Source organism: Schistocerca cancellata, chromosome 2 (genome assembly GCF_023864275.1).
Source record: "Schistocerca cancellata isolate TAMUIC-IGC-003103 chromosome 2, iqSchCanc2.1, whole genome shotgun sequence".
Lineage (NCBI taxonomy): Eukaryota > Metazoa > Arthropoda > Insecta > Orthoptera > Acrididae > Schistocerca > Schistocerca cancellata.
The window spans coordinates 616,227,627-616,244,165 of NC_064627.1; the positions used below are offsets into that span (position 1 = coordinate 616,227,627).

Below are 16,539 nucleotides of genomic sequence, written 5' to 3' on the forward strand. Positions count from 1 at the left end.
ATAAAATTTCGTACACATAATATTTATAAACTGTGCTATAAGACGGTCGACAGTGTAATGTATCACCTCTCTTCCTCTGCATGGGTTTTCTTATTTTAAGATTGTTCATTAGAGTAAAATATTTTTAAGAAAAATATACATCACACTGCCAGTAAGAGAAGAGAACATCTAATCATAAAAGTTAGAAAGAAGATGTTGATTCTTTCACTTTTTTCTTACTGTCTAAGAGATCCTGTTAGATATTGCGAGTTTGATTTCATTTCCATGAACAGCTAGGAGCAGGCCAAGAAGTCGCCGTTGAAATGAAGAGAGTTTGATGACAACATGTCGTCTTGGTGTTAACTGCCAAAGTAAACTGATAGATTTTGTAATAATAACTAGACTTTCTTTAAATATGTAGATTGCAGTTTCAGTTTCAACTTACTATGTTGAGTTCAGAAGACGATAGAGCGCTTACTGCGTGCGAACGTTATCTCACCAAACTGGTTGCTTCAATCTGTACGGAATGCAGGTTTATGCACTACACTGCAAAGTAAAGAGGTAATAAATCAGATAACATTACTGTTTCACAGTATAACTCAAGTTGCAGAAATGATACAACCCTCTGGCAGCAAGGAAGAAAGAAATCACTACAATCTATAAATTTAGCAAAGGACGAACACCAAGTTCGAATTCGCAGAATGACTTTTGACCTTTTTGCCGCTTGCGGTTGTCGCGCGGTCTTGGGCGCCTTGTCACGGTGCGTGCGGACCCACCCGTCGGAGGTTCGAGTCCTCCCTCAGGCATAGGTGTGTGTGTTGCCCATAGCGTATGTTAGTTTAAGTTAGATTAAGTAGTGTGTAGGCTTAGGGACCGATGACCTCAGCAGTTCGGTCCCATTAAGACCTTACCGCATATTTCCAATTTTCGACATTGTAACAGAGAATTTGCAACTATCCATCGTATTTGCAGTAACTTCCATGGAAACCAATAAATATCAGTGCTGTAATATAGGCTATGTGCTATTTGTAAGAGTATATGTGCATGCTCTGTTACAGTAGGAAAATATTCCTCTCTTTGTGCCAATACAGACAGAGCGAAGTACGCTAGCAAATGAATGGACAAAAGAAGTAGACTTATATAGTAAGTAATGACATCAAGTGGAAGTTCTGACTTCACACATTTTAGATACAGTATATATTCATTCCAAAGACGTATTACAAATTCTGTTTCATCCTGTCTCCAGATTGCTACCTACATACATCCATAATAATATTCGATGTTGTAGACGACACACATACTTTCACCGTTCCCAATTGGCGGACGGCTTGTCTGAGTGAGACAGTGTTCTCTCGTGGACAGTTAGTCTTGTGGGTCTGCTTCGTAAAGAAGGTCGGCGACGTTATGTTGTGATAAGATGCCAAATGGTTGTACAAACATCGAGTATAATTGATATCAGGGTCTTCTCAACATTCGGAAACGTTGCAAGGACTATGAGAGGCTATTTTCATGTTTTGTACTCCAAGGCTTGTAGTCGTGAATTTCAAGACACTCTGAGAACTTCTTCCTGAAATGTTACGCTCATGGCTTTGTGAATTCAGTCGTCTACAGTGCACGGTACAGAATCAGTCTGTCATTTATCCATTGGAATATTTGTGCGTTTGTGTACATCACATGCCCATTCAATGAGTTTTCAGTACGACGTTTTCAGTACGACTATAACGTTATATGATAAAATATTTTCAAATCATTAGAATTTCCTTGCTGTTATGTTCCAGTGTTAACGATTTTACAGCAAGCTCATCTTTGATAGTGGTAGCAATTCATTCCACATTAATTCAGAAACGATGTTCATGTCGCTGAATTTTTTTTACAATCCACAATAAGCTACTCGTACAGTAAGCAAACATCTCCGCTCTTCTCCGTACGCCAGGACACAATATAGTCAGTTGTTGTAAATGGCGGTGAAGCAGGGTTGATATTTTCATATAAAGTGTGAATACATAACGTCTTGTATTGTGAGCTAAGGTAACCTGCCTCGTCCACAAAGCTGAGCTACAGCTGCAGTTACTTACACGTACTTCAAGTAAATTCAGATGATTACTGCAACTTGTCAGTTCTGTGCATATCAATTAATTCGTTATTGTGACCATTATAAATGTGTTGCGCAAAGTGACTCCCTCTTGTATCAGGTCATGTTTAATTAATGATTCATTGATGCCGTGCTAGCACACAAATTCGTGCGTTTTAGAAAAGGAAACTTAAGTCATCGACGTATCTCTCATATGAGATACTCAAACAAGCCCTAGGCCATGAACCATTTGCCCAGACTGTATTTTCCACAATGAATGAAAATAACTGCAGTACTTTGGTTCTGACCTGGTGTTCAGAAGGTTTGTATTTTTCACTACTGGAGAACCCTCTGACACAGTTTGACGTCGCGTGATATTTGTTCTAAATCAACTCTGCTCCACAGTGTGTTGTATGTCTTACAAACTACGCACACTACATAGCATAGATTGAAACTCCCTTTCCTGTGAGTGAATGAGACTTTCTTTTTAAAATATGTCTTCCGTCGGTTTACATCACTGAGGTCTAGGAGTAGAGATTTTAGCCGTAAATTTAAGTATCTTTGGTTTTGGTTTCGAAACCAGTCAGTGAGTAAAATTTTGATGAAAATCATCAGCACAGAAGGCCACAGATTTCCAGCATAAAAGTCAGCCTCGTTTTGCCAAAAGTATTATCAAAAGTTGGCAGAGGAGAAAACTAAGATCTGGGAAACCTCTTGTCTTTTGGGTGGAAACTCTCCCTAAAAAGCTGAAGAATCACTAATGAACAACGGCATGAGGATGGAGAATCCAACAGAAAACACTATGTTATGTATGTCCACAAAACACATTGACCTTAATTCAAAGAGTGTCATGATAATTTATCCATGGGCAAGATATTCTAAAGCAGTCGCTTATGAGGCGGAGCGTGGAATATCAGACGTTTGAACAAGGGGAACAGGAAGTTTCATTCAAGTTACAATGAGGATAAGCGAAGTGAATTGCAAACATGAGAATAGTGTCATTTCAGCGGCAGCAGAAAATGTTTCCAAGGTAATAGTCTTCATCATGAACAGAAAGGACTGTTCTCACCAGAATCAATAGTAATTCAGTGCCAACAAAAATATTTTAGTTATATATGACGACATCGCAAGGAGGAGAAGGAGGGACAGAGAAAGTATATGAGGATTCTGAACAGGTAATCCTGTATGTAAAGAGAGACTAAAATGTAATAGTCATAGAGGGCAGGATCGCTGTAGTAGGAAAGGAAAGACAAGAAAGAGTTAAAGGAGAATATGGATGTGGTAGTAGGAACGTGTGAAATGAAAGCCTGTCTGACGACTGCGATCTATATCAGATTATAACAGCTAATACCCTGTTCATGAATCAGAAGGGGACTGGCTCTAGTAGAATTACTCATGGTACGGTGAGCAGCTCCAGAAATCAGATATTAGATTCGAGTTTACACAGGAGCAGATATACATTCAGACCGTAATTTAATAATGGCGGATAGCGGATTGTACTTTAAGCGTATTGGTCGCAGAAATCGAGGTTGAAAGAAGTGGTCTACCGATGTAGTGAAGAGTGGTGTGCGTTTGGGAATTACAGCACTGTAGATACTGTCACAACATATACGATAGTGGCTACTGCAGTCAGTGAGCAATGTATAGCTCTAAAACTGGCAAACACGGAAGTAGCACAAACATAGATACAAACAAGGGAACTGTAAAGATACCTTAGGTAAGAGAAAAAAATACTTCAACTGTTCAACGGAACAACAAAGTACTAAAATGATCTGGGAATTTCCAGACTGTAGCAAAATTACTGACTTAGCAATGAAAGAAATGGCAAGTGCAGGACACCTGAGGAGAAATGGCTGCAGGAAAAATGTGAAAAAATCGAAAAAGGAACTGTCGTCAGAAGGACAGCTATCAGCTAGTTTCTTTTAGTATCGTTACGCTTAACAGTGATTTATCTCATATAAGTTTATTTTACCTTTGTTCAGTGAAACTAAAATTAAAAAGTGTTTCTGTTCATACTTTTTCACCTGAATAACATAAAACAGGTATTCTACACATGTGTACAATGTTCGCCAAGCACACCCTCGTCTTATGAAATAGGTTATGGCAGTCATTCGAGGAGGGATTGTCTGATGTGGGAAAAGAAGACATGGTAGTCGACATGGGAGTCCAAGACAAAGTAACTTGCTAGACTAATGAACTAAAGAACGGAGTTTGGGTGTAGGAAAGGTAGTGGCACCAGAGATGCAATTCTGATTTTGCCGTTAATAATACAATTGAGAAAGTAGAAAAATAAAATGCAAAAAATGGTGCAACAGGTTTGAAATTCTCAGAGAGACAGGAGTAAGCTATTTGGAAATCCGGATTATATACAGTCTTTACAAGGATACTACCTTTCTCTCCTACTGTTCAGTCAATACATCAAATATGCAATGACGGAAACTGAAGTGGGATTGAAATTTAAGATAAAAGGATATCAATGGTAATATTCACTAATTTCATTGCTATCACGAGTGAAAGAGTAGGAGATTTACAAAATCAGTTGAATGGAATGCACAGTGTACTGCGTGTAGAATATTGATTGAGAGTATACCGACGAAAGGCTAAAGTAATGAGGAGTTGGAGAAATGAGATTTGCGACAATCTTCACATCAAAATTGCAGACTACAATGTAAACAACCTGAAGGAAGTCTGCTATGTGGAAGAATATAACAAACGACAGAGAAAGCAAGGTGGACATAATATTGAATACTACAGGCGAGGAGGGCATTCCTGGTCAAAAGAAGTCTACCAGTACGATACAGTGGAATTACTTGGAGAAAAAATTTTAAAGAATGTATATCTGGATAACACCATCATGGAAGTTGAGGGAACCGAAAAAGAATCATTTGAGACCTGGTGCTGTAGAAGCATATAGAAAATTAGGTGGGTTGGTAAGATAACGATTGAAGATGTTCTCTGGAGAATCGGCTAGGAAAGGAATGTATGGAGAACGCTGACATGATGGACGATACGAGATCTGCTATTACATCAGGAAATAAATTCCACAGATCTAAATGCAGAGGGTAAAAACTTTAGGGGAAGAGAGAAATTGAAAAATACACAAAAATCTAATTGAGAACTTTGTGTGCAAGTAGTACTCCTGAATGTAGATTTTGGCATGGGCTATAGAACGTATGCACCAAACCGGTTCTAAGGCTGATGACCACAAAAATATGTGTGATTCGTTAACCGCTGTACTATACATGAAAAGGGGTAGTTTTTACTGTTATCATGTATGTAGTTTCCTATTGCAAGCTAGGGAGAAATGAGAATATTCCCTTGTAGACATCATCTGTTTTATCTCGCCGTTATGGGTCCTACACAGCTTATATGATGGGGGCCGGACATACTTCATTGTCTACGTTAGGTATTAGTACAAAAAATTATAAATCGGTTACGTGGAGTAGTTAGAAACCATACTATCACATAGGCTTGCCGACTGCCAAGTTCAAATGGTTCAAATGGCTCTGAGCACTATGGGACTTCACATCTGAGGTCATCAGTCCCCTAGAACTTAGAACTACTTAAACCTAACTAACCTAAGGACATCACACACATCCATGCCCGAGGTAGGATACGTATGTGCGACCGTAGCGGTCGCGCTGTTCCGGACTGAGGCGCCTAGAACCGCTCGGCCACAAAGGCCGGCGACTGCCAAGTACACCATGTTCTGCTGAAGACAATTTTATGGAGCAGTATCCGGACATCACTATGAGTTAACCAACAGTAGTTTACGAATATACCACTGAGTTCCTCATGCGTCCTGCGTATCTGCATATCCTCGGTATAGATTGCCAGGAAATCAAACACATCAGTTCGTATTATTTACGACAGGCCTCACATGCGGATTCCATTTCATTTATTGATATTACGCTACAGATAAAAGACTAAGACGCCTGAGGCTAGACGCTATAATATGATACAACAGATTTTTTACCATTTCGTTTCCCTTCAGGTACTTATAATTGAGCCGAGATACCACCAACTCCACAAAGTCAGTTCTTGTTTATATGGATCTGACGTTGTTCATATTATTGGTTGACATATACAGCTGAACACTCAAAAAACGCTATGAGAGGGTTATTCACATTGTCTAGTGTGTGGTTTATGAATTTTGCATTCACACCTCAGTCTTCCGAGTGTTTTGATGTCTCCATAGCTTCATCGTCTCTGATGCTTATCGCTGGAATCTACCACAACCACACTTTTTATCCTGTTCTGAAACTACTGACATAGACAGCAGGCGTGCGCTAAATCAGGGATAATCGGGTGGGCTCTGTTCGTTAGCACTGTTTCTTTGGGCACAAGTAAGGAGCATAACTCGCATAGTACGCTCCCAGTGATCTGTTTTGTCATTAGGTTCTAACTACCGCTTCACTGACTGTGGCATCTTAAAGTTTTACGTCCAATGTAGAAACAGTCATTTCATGTTTATGACTGTTTGAAGAGCAGTGTAACTAAGAAGATACTAAAAGAAAATTCCTTGTGGTTAATAAAAAATTGTCCCATATATTCCGACAATACATACCAGTAACAACTAGTAGTACGACTTTCGTTGTATCCGGCAAGCTATACTACTTCTACCCAGTCACTTGTAACCACTACCACCTTTTTAAGTCGCTCTGGCATATGTCTACTGTTTTTTTTTTTTTTTCATTGTTATTATTCTGTTTCCCGTGGTAGCATGAAGTACAGCAGGCGAGCTGAGAAATAAGATAAAGAAAGAGCTTCATCCACAGAAGTCATGCACCACAGCCAAGAGCATTTCTGTTGAGCTTGCAAGTGACATGCGTGTAACGGGCCATAGTTGGAACAGGTTGGTTTCGCAAAAATCGTTTAAACTGCTAATGGCATTACTGAACGCAGCGAAGTCAGAAGTAGTAAATTATCTTGAGAAGTTTTACTCCTACTGTATCGAAAGATACTCAAAACGCTTGGATATTCGCTAATCACAATTTAGACAGAAACTTGAACGTTAGATGCGTTACTGCAAGCAAATCTGATTTTTTTCAATAGAACATAGTTCAAATCATGGTGGATACGGATCATGTAATTCCTTCATCTTATGAATAATATTTCTACCATTTAGATTCAACTAAAGCCTCAGATAGTTTCACTAAATTAGAAAATAATTTTCCTACACCCCTGTGTATTTGATCCAGATAGCTACCAATATATCATTGGGTCATTGGACAAGTTTGGTTTGTGCATGTTTGTCATCGCGACGAACCATGAAGAAGCAGGCAAGTAGGAATGATGCAAAGGCTCTTTTAACGATTAGCCATTGGTCGCTTATGTTTTCAGCACGCTATGTAAATAACTGGAAAACGTCCAGCCACTTTTTAAGCCTTATTCATATAATCAGTTATGGAGACTGCACCCCCTCCCAAAAAAGTAAACAAGAAAAAATGCTATTTGTAATTGAAGCTTTCACCCAGGAAATTTTTATGGGATGGATGAAAAAAGCTTTCGAGGATCGTGCACTAACAACAGATATTTGAAATGCAGTTACAAACTACTAGGGTCTTCGTCATTGACATACAAGGAAGGAACGTCACGTCAATGGTTTGCTGATTAAAAACGGAGTATCACCTCAGCCTATGGTATAAAGAAATGCAACTGAACGCTGCGTTGTCAAAACAGCCACTGCAGAGAAACTATAAAAACGTGAATTCGCTGGCTGGACGAGCATTTCAACATCATCCCTGCATTAGTTACTGAACCAGTTTGCATGTCTTCCACTGGCTGTCAAATGCAAAAATTGTTATGCGGATTGATCTTCATTCTGTATCGTATTAATGAGTTTGATCATTAACTATTTGCTCTTTCCCTGCTAGACAGACGTACCGATAGTTCCATTTATCTGAGGTTAAATCCTCTACAATATAGGCATTTTCGATGTAAGAGAGCTCGTTTGAATAAATTCTGTGTATTTAAAATGAATTATTAAAGAGCGTTGCCTTTCAGGTTCATTAAACCAGTTTCCACAGCTCGTTGATCCTACTGACCATTGGAGTTTATGTTCAGCTGTAGTTGCTTCTGACGGACCTGAATGACAAAGAGAAATAAGCATGAACACCGTCATTCTTGTGAATTCTTTATGTCAGAGCATCAGTTCTGACACAGTATGTATCATTCAAAACCTGCCTTCACTACAGGTAAGTGTCCAGTAGGAGTAACAGCAGCCATATGGAACTTGTTTTTCTTGTTCAATAAAATGTCATATTGTCAGTTCGAACACAAAGTGTTGATGAATATCGTTAGTTAGGCAGAAAGATAGCACAATAACTTTACTTACATGATTTTTCATTAATCAGTTCAAGTGTTAGTAGGAAGGCTTGTTGAAAAATAGCTTTCTAATGACAACAGACTTTATAATATTCTACATTTTTATTCTTCATACATCCACGTTTACTTCTCAACATAGTCGCCCTGAAGGGGAACACAGTTCTCGCAACGAGAAACCAGTATGTTGATACTGTCACTGTAGGATGTCTGACATTGTCGACGTTACTACAACCATGCCTGCATCACTTCATTGCTATCAAAGTGAAGACCACAAAAGTGTTCCTTCGGCTCTGGAAGCAGATGAAGACATGATGTGGACAAAGTCGCAACTGAATGTACAACTATCGATGACGATGAAACCGAGGCGTCGGCTTGTTGCAGACGTCGCTACGCTCCTGTCTGGTCTGGCACTGTCATGGTGAAGGAGAGGGTGCTCTTCGTGTGGACGAACACTTGGAATTCGATTTTTCTGAGGCACCGACGAGTTTACGTCAGACAACGCCATGTTACACATTACATTTCGATGTCTTTTACCGGCAGTTTGAATGAGCGAAGCGAAAAACTCGACTAAATGATATCCGTGATATGTATTTCTTCAGGCGATGTAAACAATAGAATAACAAATTCTGAGGAATTACTCTTCAGCAAGCCCTCGTAGCTGAAATTTACTCTCCATCTAGAGAACGGTTACCATTCAGAAATGTGCCGTACTAGTCGGGATGAATTTCGTAAATTCATTTTTTTATTTTTCATTTATATCGCCACATTCAATAAAGTCATAGCATTCTGTCTACTTTGCATGGGTTTCTTGTCTGCTTGATATACCGACTATATCAAAACCGCCAGTAGTCTGTGTGACTTTTTTTTCAGTTTTTATCTCCAATAACATTACTGCCGACGTGGTTCACAACTACCTGAGCATGTGTTTAACCACTCAGTATCTCCTTATATTCATGGATTGTTAGATGTATATTTCTATATTCTAAGCCTGTATTTAAGGTCTACTTAATTTTCGTCAGCTTTCAGTTATGTGTCACTGAAACTACTTACAATTTCTTCATATACAGTTACAGTTGTCATAAAATGCCTTGCAGCAGACAGCCAACAGAAGATTGTGATGCAGCTGTGATTGCTTCCGTATTTGTCCAATGTCATTTAATTATATAACAGCTTAAGAGTTTACAGACATCCGTTACAAATACAACTGCATTTAAGTTTCCGTTAATTTCATAAACTGTCATTTAAGTGTAGTACTTAAACATATGTGAAATGTAAAGAGAGAAATGCTAACTGGACCGCGTTCCCTGCCAAGGATGGGGGATGTTGACAGCAGCAGGGGCGGGTGCTGGTGAAGATACAACAAGTCTTTATAGATTTTTACTAATTCATAGAGCGCAGACATTCTTCTGTATACGCTTCATTTTCTGGCACGGTCCGGCTTCCCCTAGAAATATTACGGCATCGCAACTGCAGGTCTATACGCCTTTAGTTTGCGAGGCGAATTAAGATGGCAGGATGAGGCCGCGTTGTTATCACGGATGGCAACTAGGGGTTCTGTAACGCTGAAGATGGCGTCGTTCCAGTGGCACGGCGATGGCGTTGCCCAGAGTGCAGGTCTGGCCGTCGGTGAGGAGCAGGAGCAGTCGGATGGCCGGCCGGAGAAAACACCATTTATTCTGGCTTTCAACTATTTCATGTGTTATCCAGGAAAGGCAAGGCGAAGCCACTGTGGCAGTCATAAGTCACTACAGTGTCCATCGGTGTCATCGTGTGAAAGCAGGAACAGCGTACTAGGATGATACGAGGTAGAGAGAATGGATGTACTATATTGTGTATAATTAATAGGCAGTTACACTTTGCCACTATTTATGTAAAGCTAGGAAATGCATTCTACAACTGAAATATAACAGTTGACGACATGAAAGAACAGTTTTATTGTGTCAAAATAAAACTATTACAAGGCCAACAGAAAGATAAAAAACAGGCAAAACCATGTTTTAAACAATAATCTTCCAACTCAGTTTCTAGCCTGATTGTGAAGCTGCTTTATTGCATATCGTGAAGCAATCAGAAACTACAATAAAAGAAGATACGTTGATTCCAACGGTTTTTGTTGCTAGTGAAAGAGGTAAGTTCTGCACTCTTGAAATTTACTGCTTTCCGTGAAAATTGTTGATGTCTTCAGTCAGCAGCACAGCTATCTCGTCTTCACTCAACCCAGACGAGGATGAGCAGACACACTTGCAATACTTCTAGTTCTTGGGACAGTCTGACAGGACTGGTTTACATAGACTCTTGGGTTTCACCACATAAACTACAATAAACAGAAGGAATATATTTTAATAGAGTTAGAAATTATTAATAGAAATATATTCTATTTCACATTTACTACTGATAACACAGTGATAAGTCATTAACTTTTTACATGGCATCAATTTCATTTTCCGCGCCGTTATGGTCGCAAAACATTGAGATTGTGGAAAACCTCTGTAACAGATGCACTACAGAGAATGTTGTTTCCACATGTACCAATGATAGCTCGTTGGGGTTTCGTATTCGTTCAGACGTCCCCAGAACGGACAGTACCTTTTTTTTGTTCATTGGTTTTCCTTCAATGGACTGGGAACTAGCTTGTCTGATTCTAGACCCAAATATTTATGAAGACATGTTTTAACAGGCGGTGACTGTTGTTACGAGTACTACAGTAATGCTGGAGCAGGCGTCCTAACTGATGACAAGCGCCCTGTGTAACCGCCATCTTATCCTTACTGGCATGATAGTAGACACATCTTTGGTAGGTGGACGCTGCGTGTAAATCTGAAGCTTGGTGCATTTCTAGAGAGTTATGATGTCATAGAACCAAGTACTTCAAAGAGGGTAATAGTCCCTACGCGCACGGCATTCAATAAGCCACAAGTCAATTTTGCAACGTGCCAAATCATCACCAAATCTGGGCCTCAATTTCGCAACCCTTGGAGAATCCCGAATTTGAGAGTTGGGGAGTGATGACCACCCCGGTCCCTTGTAACCGTATCACCTTTCCCTACGTGAACGACCTGATGCGAGAACAGCGAGGCCTGAGGCTGTACATTGGAATGAGCCAACGTGAAGTGGTACAAAGCGGTTATACACATGCAGCACAGCCATGGAATTCCCCCCGCCACACACATGCACACCTAGTGCAGATCAGTCACTGTGAATGGACGGAATATGTTTCATATTCAAAATGCTTACAGAAGGTACATGGCCGACGAAAAAGGTGTGTAACCAATAATATATACCTGGAAAAATTTATGTGTAAAGAATTCCATTTTTCTACGAACAACTGAAGAGTCAGACCTTGCTATTCAAGGGGCAAATTGTTTTTCACGTGGATTTAATTACAGTCCATCAAGCTCAGTTCGATAGTCTCAACCTAGCCAAAAAGTGTTTAAATGGGTGCTTCTGAATCTCTATAGCTCTTCCCCCTCTAGTCAAATCGTATTGAGATAGTCAAGAGATTTCAAGCACGATCGTTGGAGCATGTAGACAAATGAGTTTTAGCATTCCTTTCCCAATGAGGGTGTCAAAAGTGAACGTAATAACTCGTATTATCTTTGAGCATGGGTCTCATATAAACAACCAAAATTTTTCGCAGTTTGAAGACAGTCTCTTCAGGCAACATATATCTATACTGACTTTGCTGGAAGAGCATACTGAATATCATGTTAACAGAAGTCTGGCAACAGCAGAGGCAAATGTTAAATAAGCGAAAATTGTCAAGATACTGGCAGTACTTCCGACCTGTTGTGCTCAGGAGGTGTGGATGACATTCCATGCTGAGCTTGCTTTCAATGAATGCTGGATTTTCACATAACAGCTGTCATTCTAGTAGATCCAACTGGGCATTTCTACGTTCCTCACTTCATTAACGACTATAAACGAGTTGTATGGTCCTACTTTCACACTCTGACCTCCTTTTTCTTTTGATTGGGGGTTGCATTGTTGTATTTGATCTTGAACAGCACCCGTTCATTATCCTAAATATGTTGCAAGAGTCAGTCTATAGTAAGAACAGTGTCCTATGTGGGTAATTGTGAGCACTTTGTGATGGAACTAAGTGAGATTTCTATTTATTCATTAACGTGTAACGAGTATTTTTTATGTACACTATTTACACTCTACAAATACAACAAGCTACAATGAAAAGAATACCCTGCCTCACATTTACTAATGTGTCACTGTGTCTAGATCTAGATACCAACCAGGCAACTCAATTACTGTCAAAATAAACCCCACAGCACGAATATCTGTTGCCTTTTAAAATATCTCTTCACTAAATGTTGAAACCAAAGCCCACGTAGAACTTCATGTCACTTTATACATCATAATTCAGATAATAGAACTCAGATTCTACATTGTATAAAGACAAAAAAAGCATCACATTTAAGAGTCTAACAAATAACTGAAAAAAAAGGATTAAATATGTGCAGGAAATTGCTCTGAATAGTTTTGGTGAAGAATGTCAATGAGATGCAATTTCGTAAAGTGCTGTATCTTGCATTGTTCACAGAGAGGTAACAATTTGCCATTACAGTACAAGGTAAGGATAAACACTTCCCCTTGATGGTTTGATTTAACCCGTATTCTACATTCACTTTGAAAAACCTTCCAAAATTTTATAGTCAACAGTCTGTGGTTATCTTGTCAACAATGCACACAAAATCGTGCTATTGAAAGTAACTTACCCTTCGGTAGTAGGTGGTAGCAAGAATACAGCTTCAGTGAATTAGCATACAAGTAGAACTTGTTGTCTGCCTAGACACATATGGTATCCTCGTGTTCTTCCTCGTAAGACGCCGCCACCAATGTCCTCACAGCCGGGATGGTGGCGGACGGCTGTTCCTCACCCTGGATGGCGGCAGTGGTCGACTCTTCTGGTTGTCCTTGGACCACTGCAACTGCGACCAATGCTATAGAAAACAATGAACATTATTACAGATTGCAGCTTTGTCTACTGGCTGTTGGTGCAACTTTACCATCTAGCACTCTGTTACTATTGTCTGGTAATGTGATTGCCATGTGCTAGCCTGAAAATACGGAAATAAGGTGCAACTCAAATGACTAGTGCCACAATTCTGCCACTTGCAAATCTGTCTCCTCTGGATGGTAATGGTACTCTGTTGTCTGGTAGACTCTAAGTTGTACATATATCCAAAGTAACTGTTATTAGGAAAGCTGTAGCAGCAGATTACAGAATATTTGTCACTCTTGTGTACACGGAGCGAGGTGGCGCAGTGGTTAGACACTGGACTCGCATTCGGGAGGACGACGGTTCAATCCCGCGTCCGGCCATCCTGATTTAGGTTTTCCGTGATTTCCCTAAATCACTCCAGGCAAATGCCGGGATGGTTCCTCTGAAAGGGCACGGCCGACATCCTTCCCTAATCCGATGAGACCGATGACCACGCTGTCTGGTCTCCTTCCCCAAACCAACCAACCAACTCTTGTGTAGAATGCTAAAAGATGTTTTGTACCACAACACGAGACTGTTTTGGCACCTAATTGCTGATATAACTCAACATGTTGCTCCTAACAGAACAAAACGGATACTGGGAAAGATAATGTCAAGGGTACGACGAGGAAGTGTCACATGCCCACTACTGATCACAATGCACTCGGTATAAAAGAAGAAGTGCTGCATACTTTGAGAGGTAGTTTAGATCAAACCATTAGAAATGTCCAGTACAAATGGGCTCAAAACGCTTTCCGTACGAGCTATGAGCATTTTGGAGAAACTGTAATCCCTATTCATAATTCTGGGTAAGTGCAGCACATACATTAATTCTAACTGAACCAGTATGTATTACATTGTAGTTTTTTCTCTGCATTTGACAGAATAATGGGAGCCTCTTATTACAAAGGCCAATAGCAAATACCATATTGAGCATATCCTTTAGCGACGACTCACAAATGCAGGTCACATGCAATACCCGATGTCTCATGTATGTTTCACGTACTTCCTTTCATGAGTTTATAACCATTTCTCGTAACTACATATACTTATAAATTTTGCCATTAATTAAATTTCATCGAAATATAATGTATGCTGGGTGAATAAATAAGAGATAATGACATAGGTCATTGTAGTAAATAAGCTGCCAGAGTCAAATAAATTATATTGAACTAACATGAAGAATATATTAGACGGAAAAATAACATCGTTGTCGCGAACGCGCGCAGTCCTAGAACAGAGGGCAGAGATGAGTTGCGAAGCGTCTGTGGTGTGGTAGAGATATGTGTGTTGGCCCGCAAATGCCAAATGGAGATTGTTATCGAAATGGTGTTACAATATGTATGTAGCAAGGCAAAATATAATTAAGCCAGGACGTGTATGGACACAGGACATGATCGCAAGAACATGTTGGAATTAATGAAGAGAGCTGTGTGCAGATATTTTATTCAAGCTGCTCACTAATCAAGAGGAGCATTCCGCCATTAATGAATTTCGTAATAAGCATTACATCGTACCAGAAGCAACACATCACAAAGTAAGATATAGCCAGTACTTTTATATATTCGTAACAGGCATGCCAGCGCAATAGTAACTTTTTGGGACATTCTTCAAAGCAAACTGTCCAGATTCAGGTAGTTAACCATCAAGTGCGTACTACTCTCAAACCATAGCTTCTTAGAAAGTCGTAAGTAAAAGAAATAGATAAAATAAATTCGATCCAGTTAGTGTTACAATTGATTTTAAATAAAATATCATTGTAATAAAAAGCCATAGTATCTATATTTGTTCATACAGTGTTGCACAACTACGGTAATGCACACAATCAGATCAAACTAGATGCAATTCATATTTTATTGATAAAAGTATGCTGGCTAACTGATAGTCAAAGAAAGTTTACTATTTTATGTTGTATTCTGTAAAAACTTTATTGTATATATCTACATAGCATCAGTACTGGCAGATAACAGTTGCTTTAAATGACGGTTACTATGGCATCATTTGCGAAGTAACCGGTAAAGAATTGTTCTCTGTTCTGTCCACGTAAGACAACTTCAATAGCTCACCAATATAGCTGAGTAGATATCTGACACAGGCAGTACTCGTTAAATGTGCAGTGAGAGGAAAAAGCTTCAGTAAAAAAGTGAGTTCCTACAAATAACTCATAACGCTTTTTTTAATTAATATGGTACATTTTACGCACAGGCAAGAAATGAAGATTTTTTTTCTATCAACGAAGTTTCTGATAATGCAGTACGGCTCAAATCCTGAAGAAAAGAAATGTATAGATGCCACTAATCGTTTATATTATGCACTTTGCGGTCTAAACAGCTTTCCATTTTGAAGGTGAGAGAACTGTTCCTAGAGGATAGTACACCTAGGACTTAGGTGCGGTGCAATTGTAAATATATACACTGAAGCGCCAAAGATGCTGCAGGTGCGGTGCAATTGTAAATATATACTCTGAAGCGCCAAATATGCTGCATGCGTATTAAAACACAGAGATATCTTGGCCGGCAGAATGCGGCGCTGCTGTCAGCAACGCCTGTATAAGACAACAAGTGTCTGGTGCTGTTGTTAGATCGGTTACTACTGTTAATATGGCAGGTTATCAAGATTTAAGTGACTTTGAAAGCGGTGTTATATAGACTGCGCACGAGCGTTGCGACACCTCATCTCCGAGGTAGCGATGAAGTGGCGATTTCCCAGTACGACCATTTCACGAGTGTACTGTGAATATCAGGAATCCAATAAAACATCAAATCACCGACATCGGCTGCCGGAAAACGGGAACTGAAACGACTGAAGAGAATCTTTCAGCGTGACAGAAGTGCAACACATCCGCAAATTGATACAGATTTCAGTGTAGTTCAGATGTTCAAATACGTGTGAAATCATACGGGACTTAACTGCTAAGGTCATCAGTTCCTAAGCTTACACACTACTGAACCTAAATTATCTTAAGGACAAAAACACACACACACGCCCGAGGGAGGACTCGAACCACCGCCGGGATCAGTCAGTGTCGTGTCAGCGTGCGAATCATTTAACGAAACTTAATCAACAAGGGCTTTCGGAGCAGAAGACCCATTCACGTACCCTAGTGGCTGCACGGCAGAAAGTTTTACGCTTCTCCTGCGACCGTTAACGCAGAAATTGTAAGGTTTAT

General features: G+C 39.7%; 2 protein-coding genes across 3 annotated transcripts in view; both read right to left on the reverse strand.

Annotated features, from left to right (window-relative positions):
• The window catches only part of LOC126162287 (uncharacterized), a 120,345-nt gene that overhangs the window by 20,606 nt on the left and 83,200 nt on the right, over nucleotides 1-16,539 (reverse strand). Inside the window, exon 3 of one of the 2 annotated variants that reach the window (XM_049918705.1) lies at nucleotides 10,602-10,691. The exons of the other annotated variant lie outside the window; for it this stretch is intronic. Coding sequence (XP_049774662.1) covers nucleotides 10,630-10,691 — 62 coding nt within the window. The 3' untranslated portion in view covers nucleotides 10,602-10,629. Of the gene's footprint in view, nucleotides 1-10,601; nucleotides 10,692-16,539 lie in introns of those variants that run through there. 2 annotated transcript variants of the gene reach the window in all.
• Nucleotides 1-16,539, reverse strand: part of LOC126162284 (uncharacterized) — a 158,677-nt gene that overhangs the window by 144 nt on the left and 141,994 nt on the right. The gene's annotated exons all lie outside the window — the stretch shown is intronic.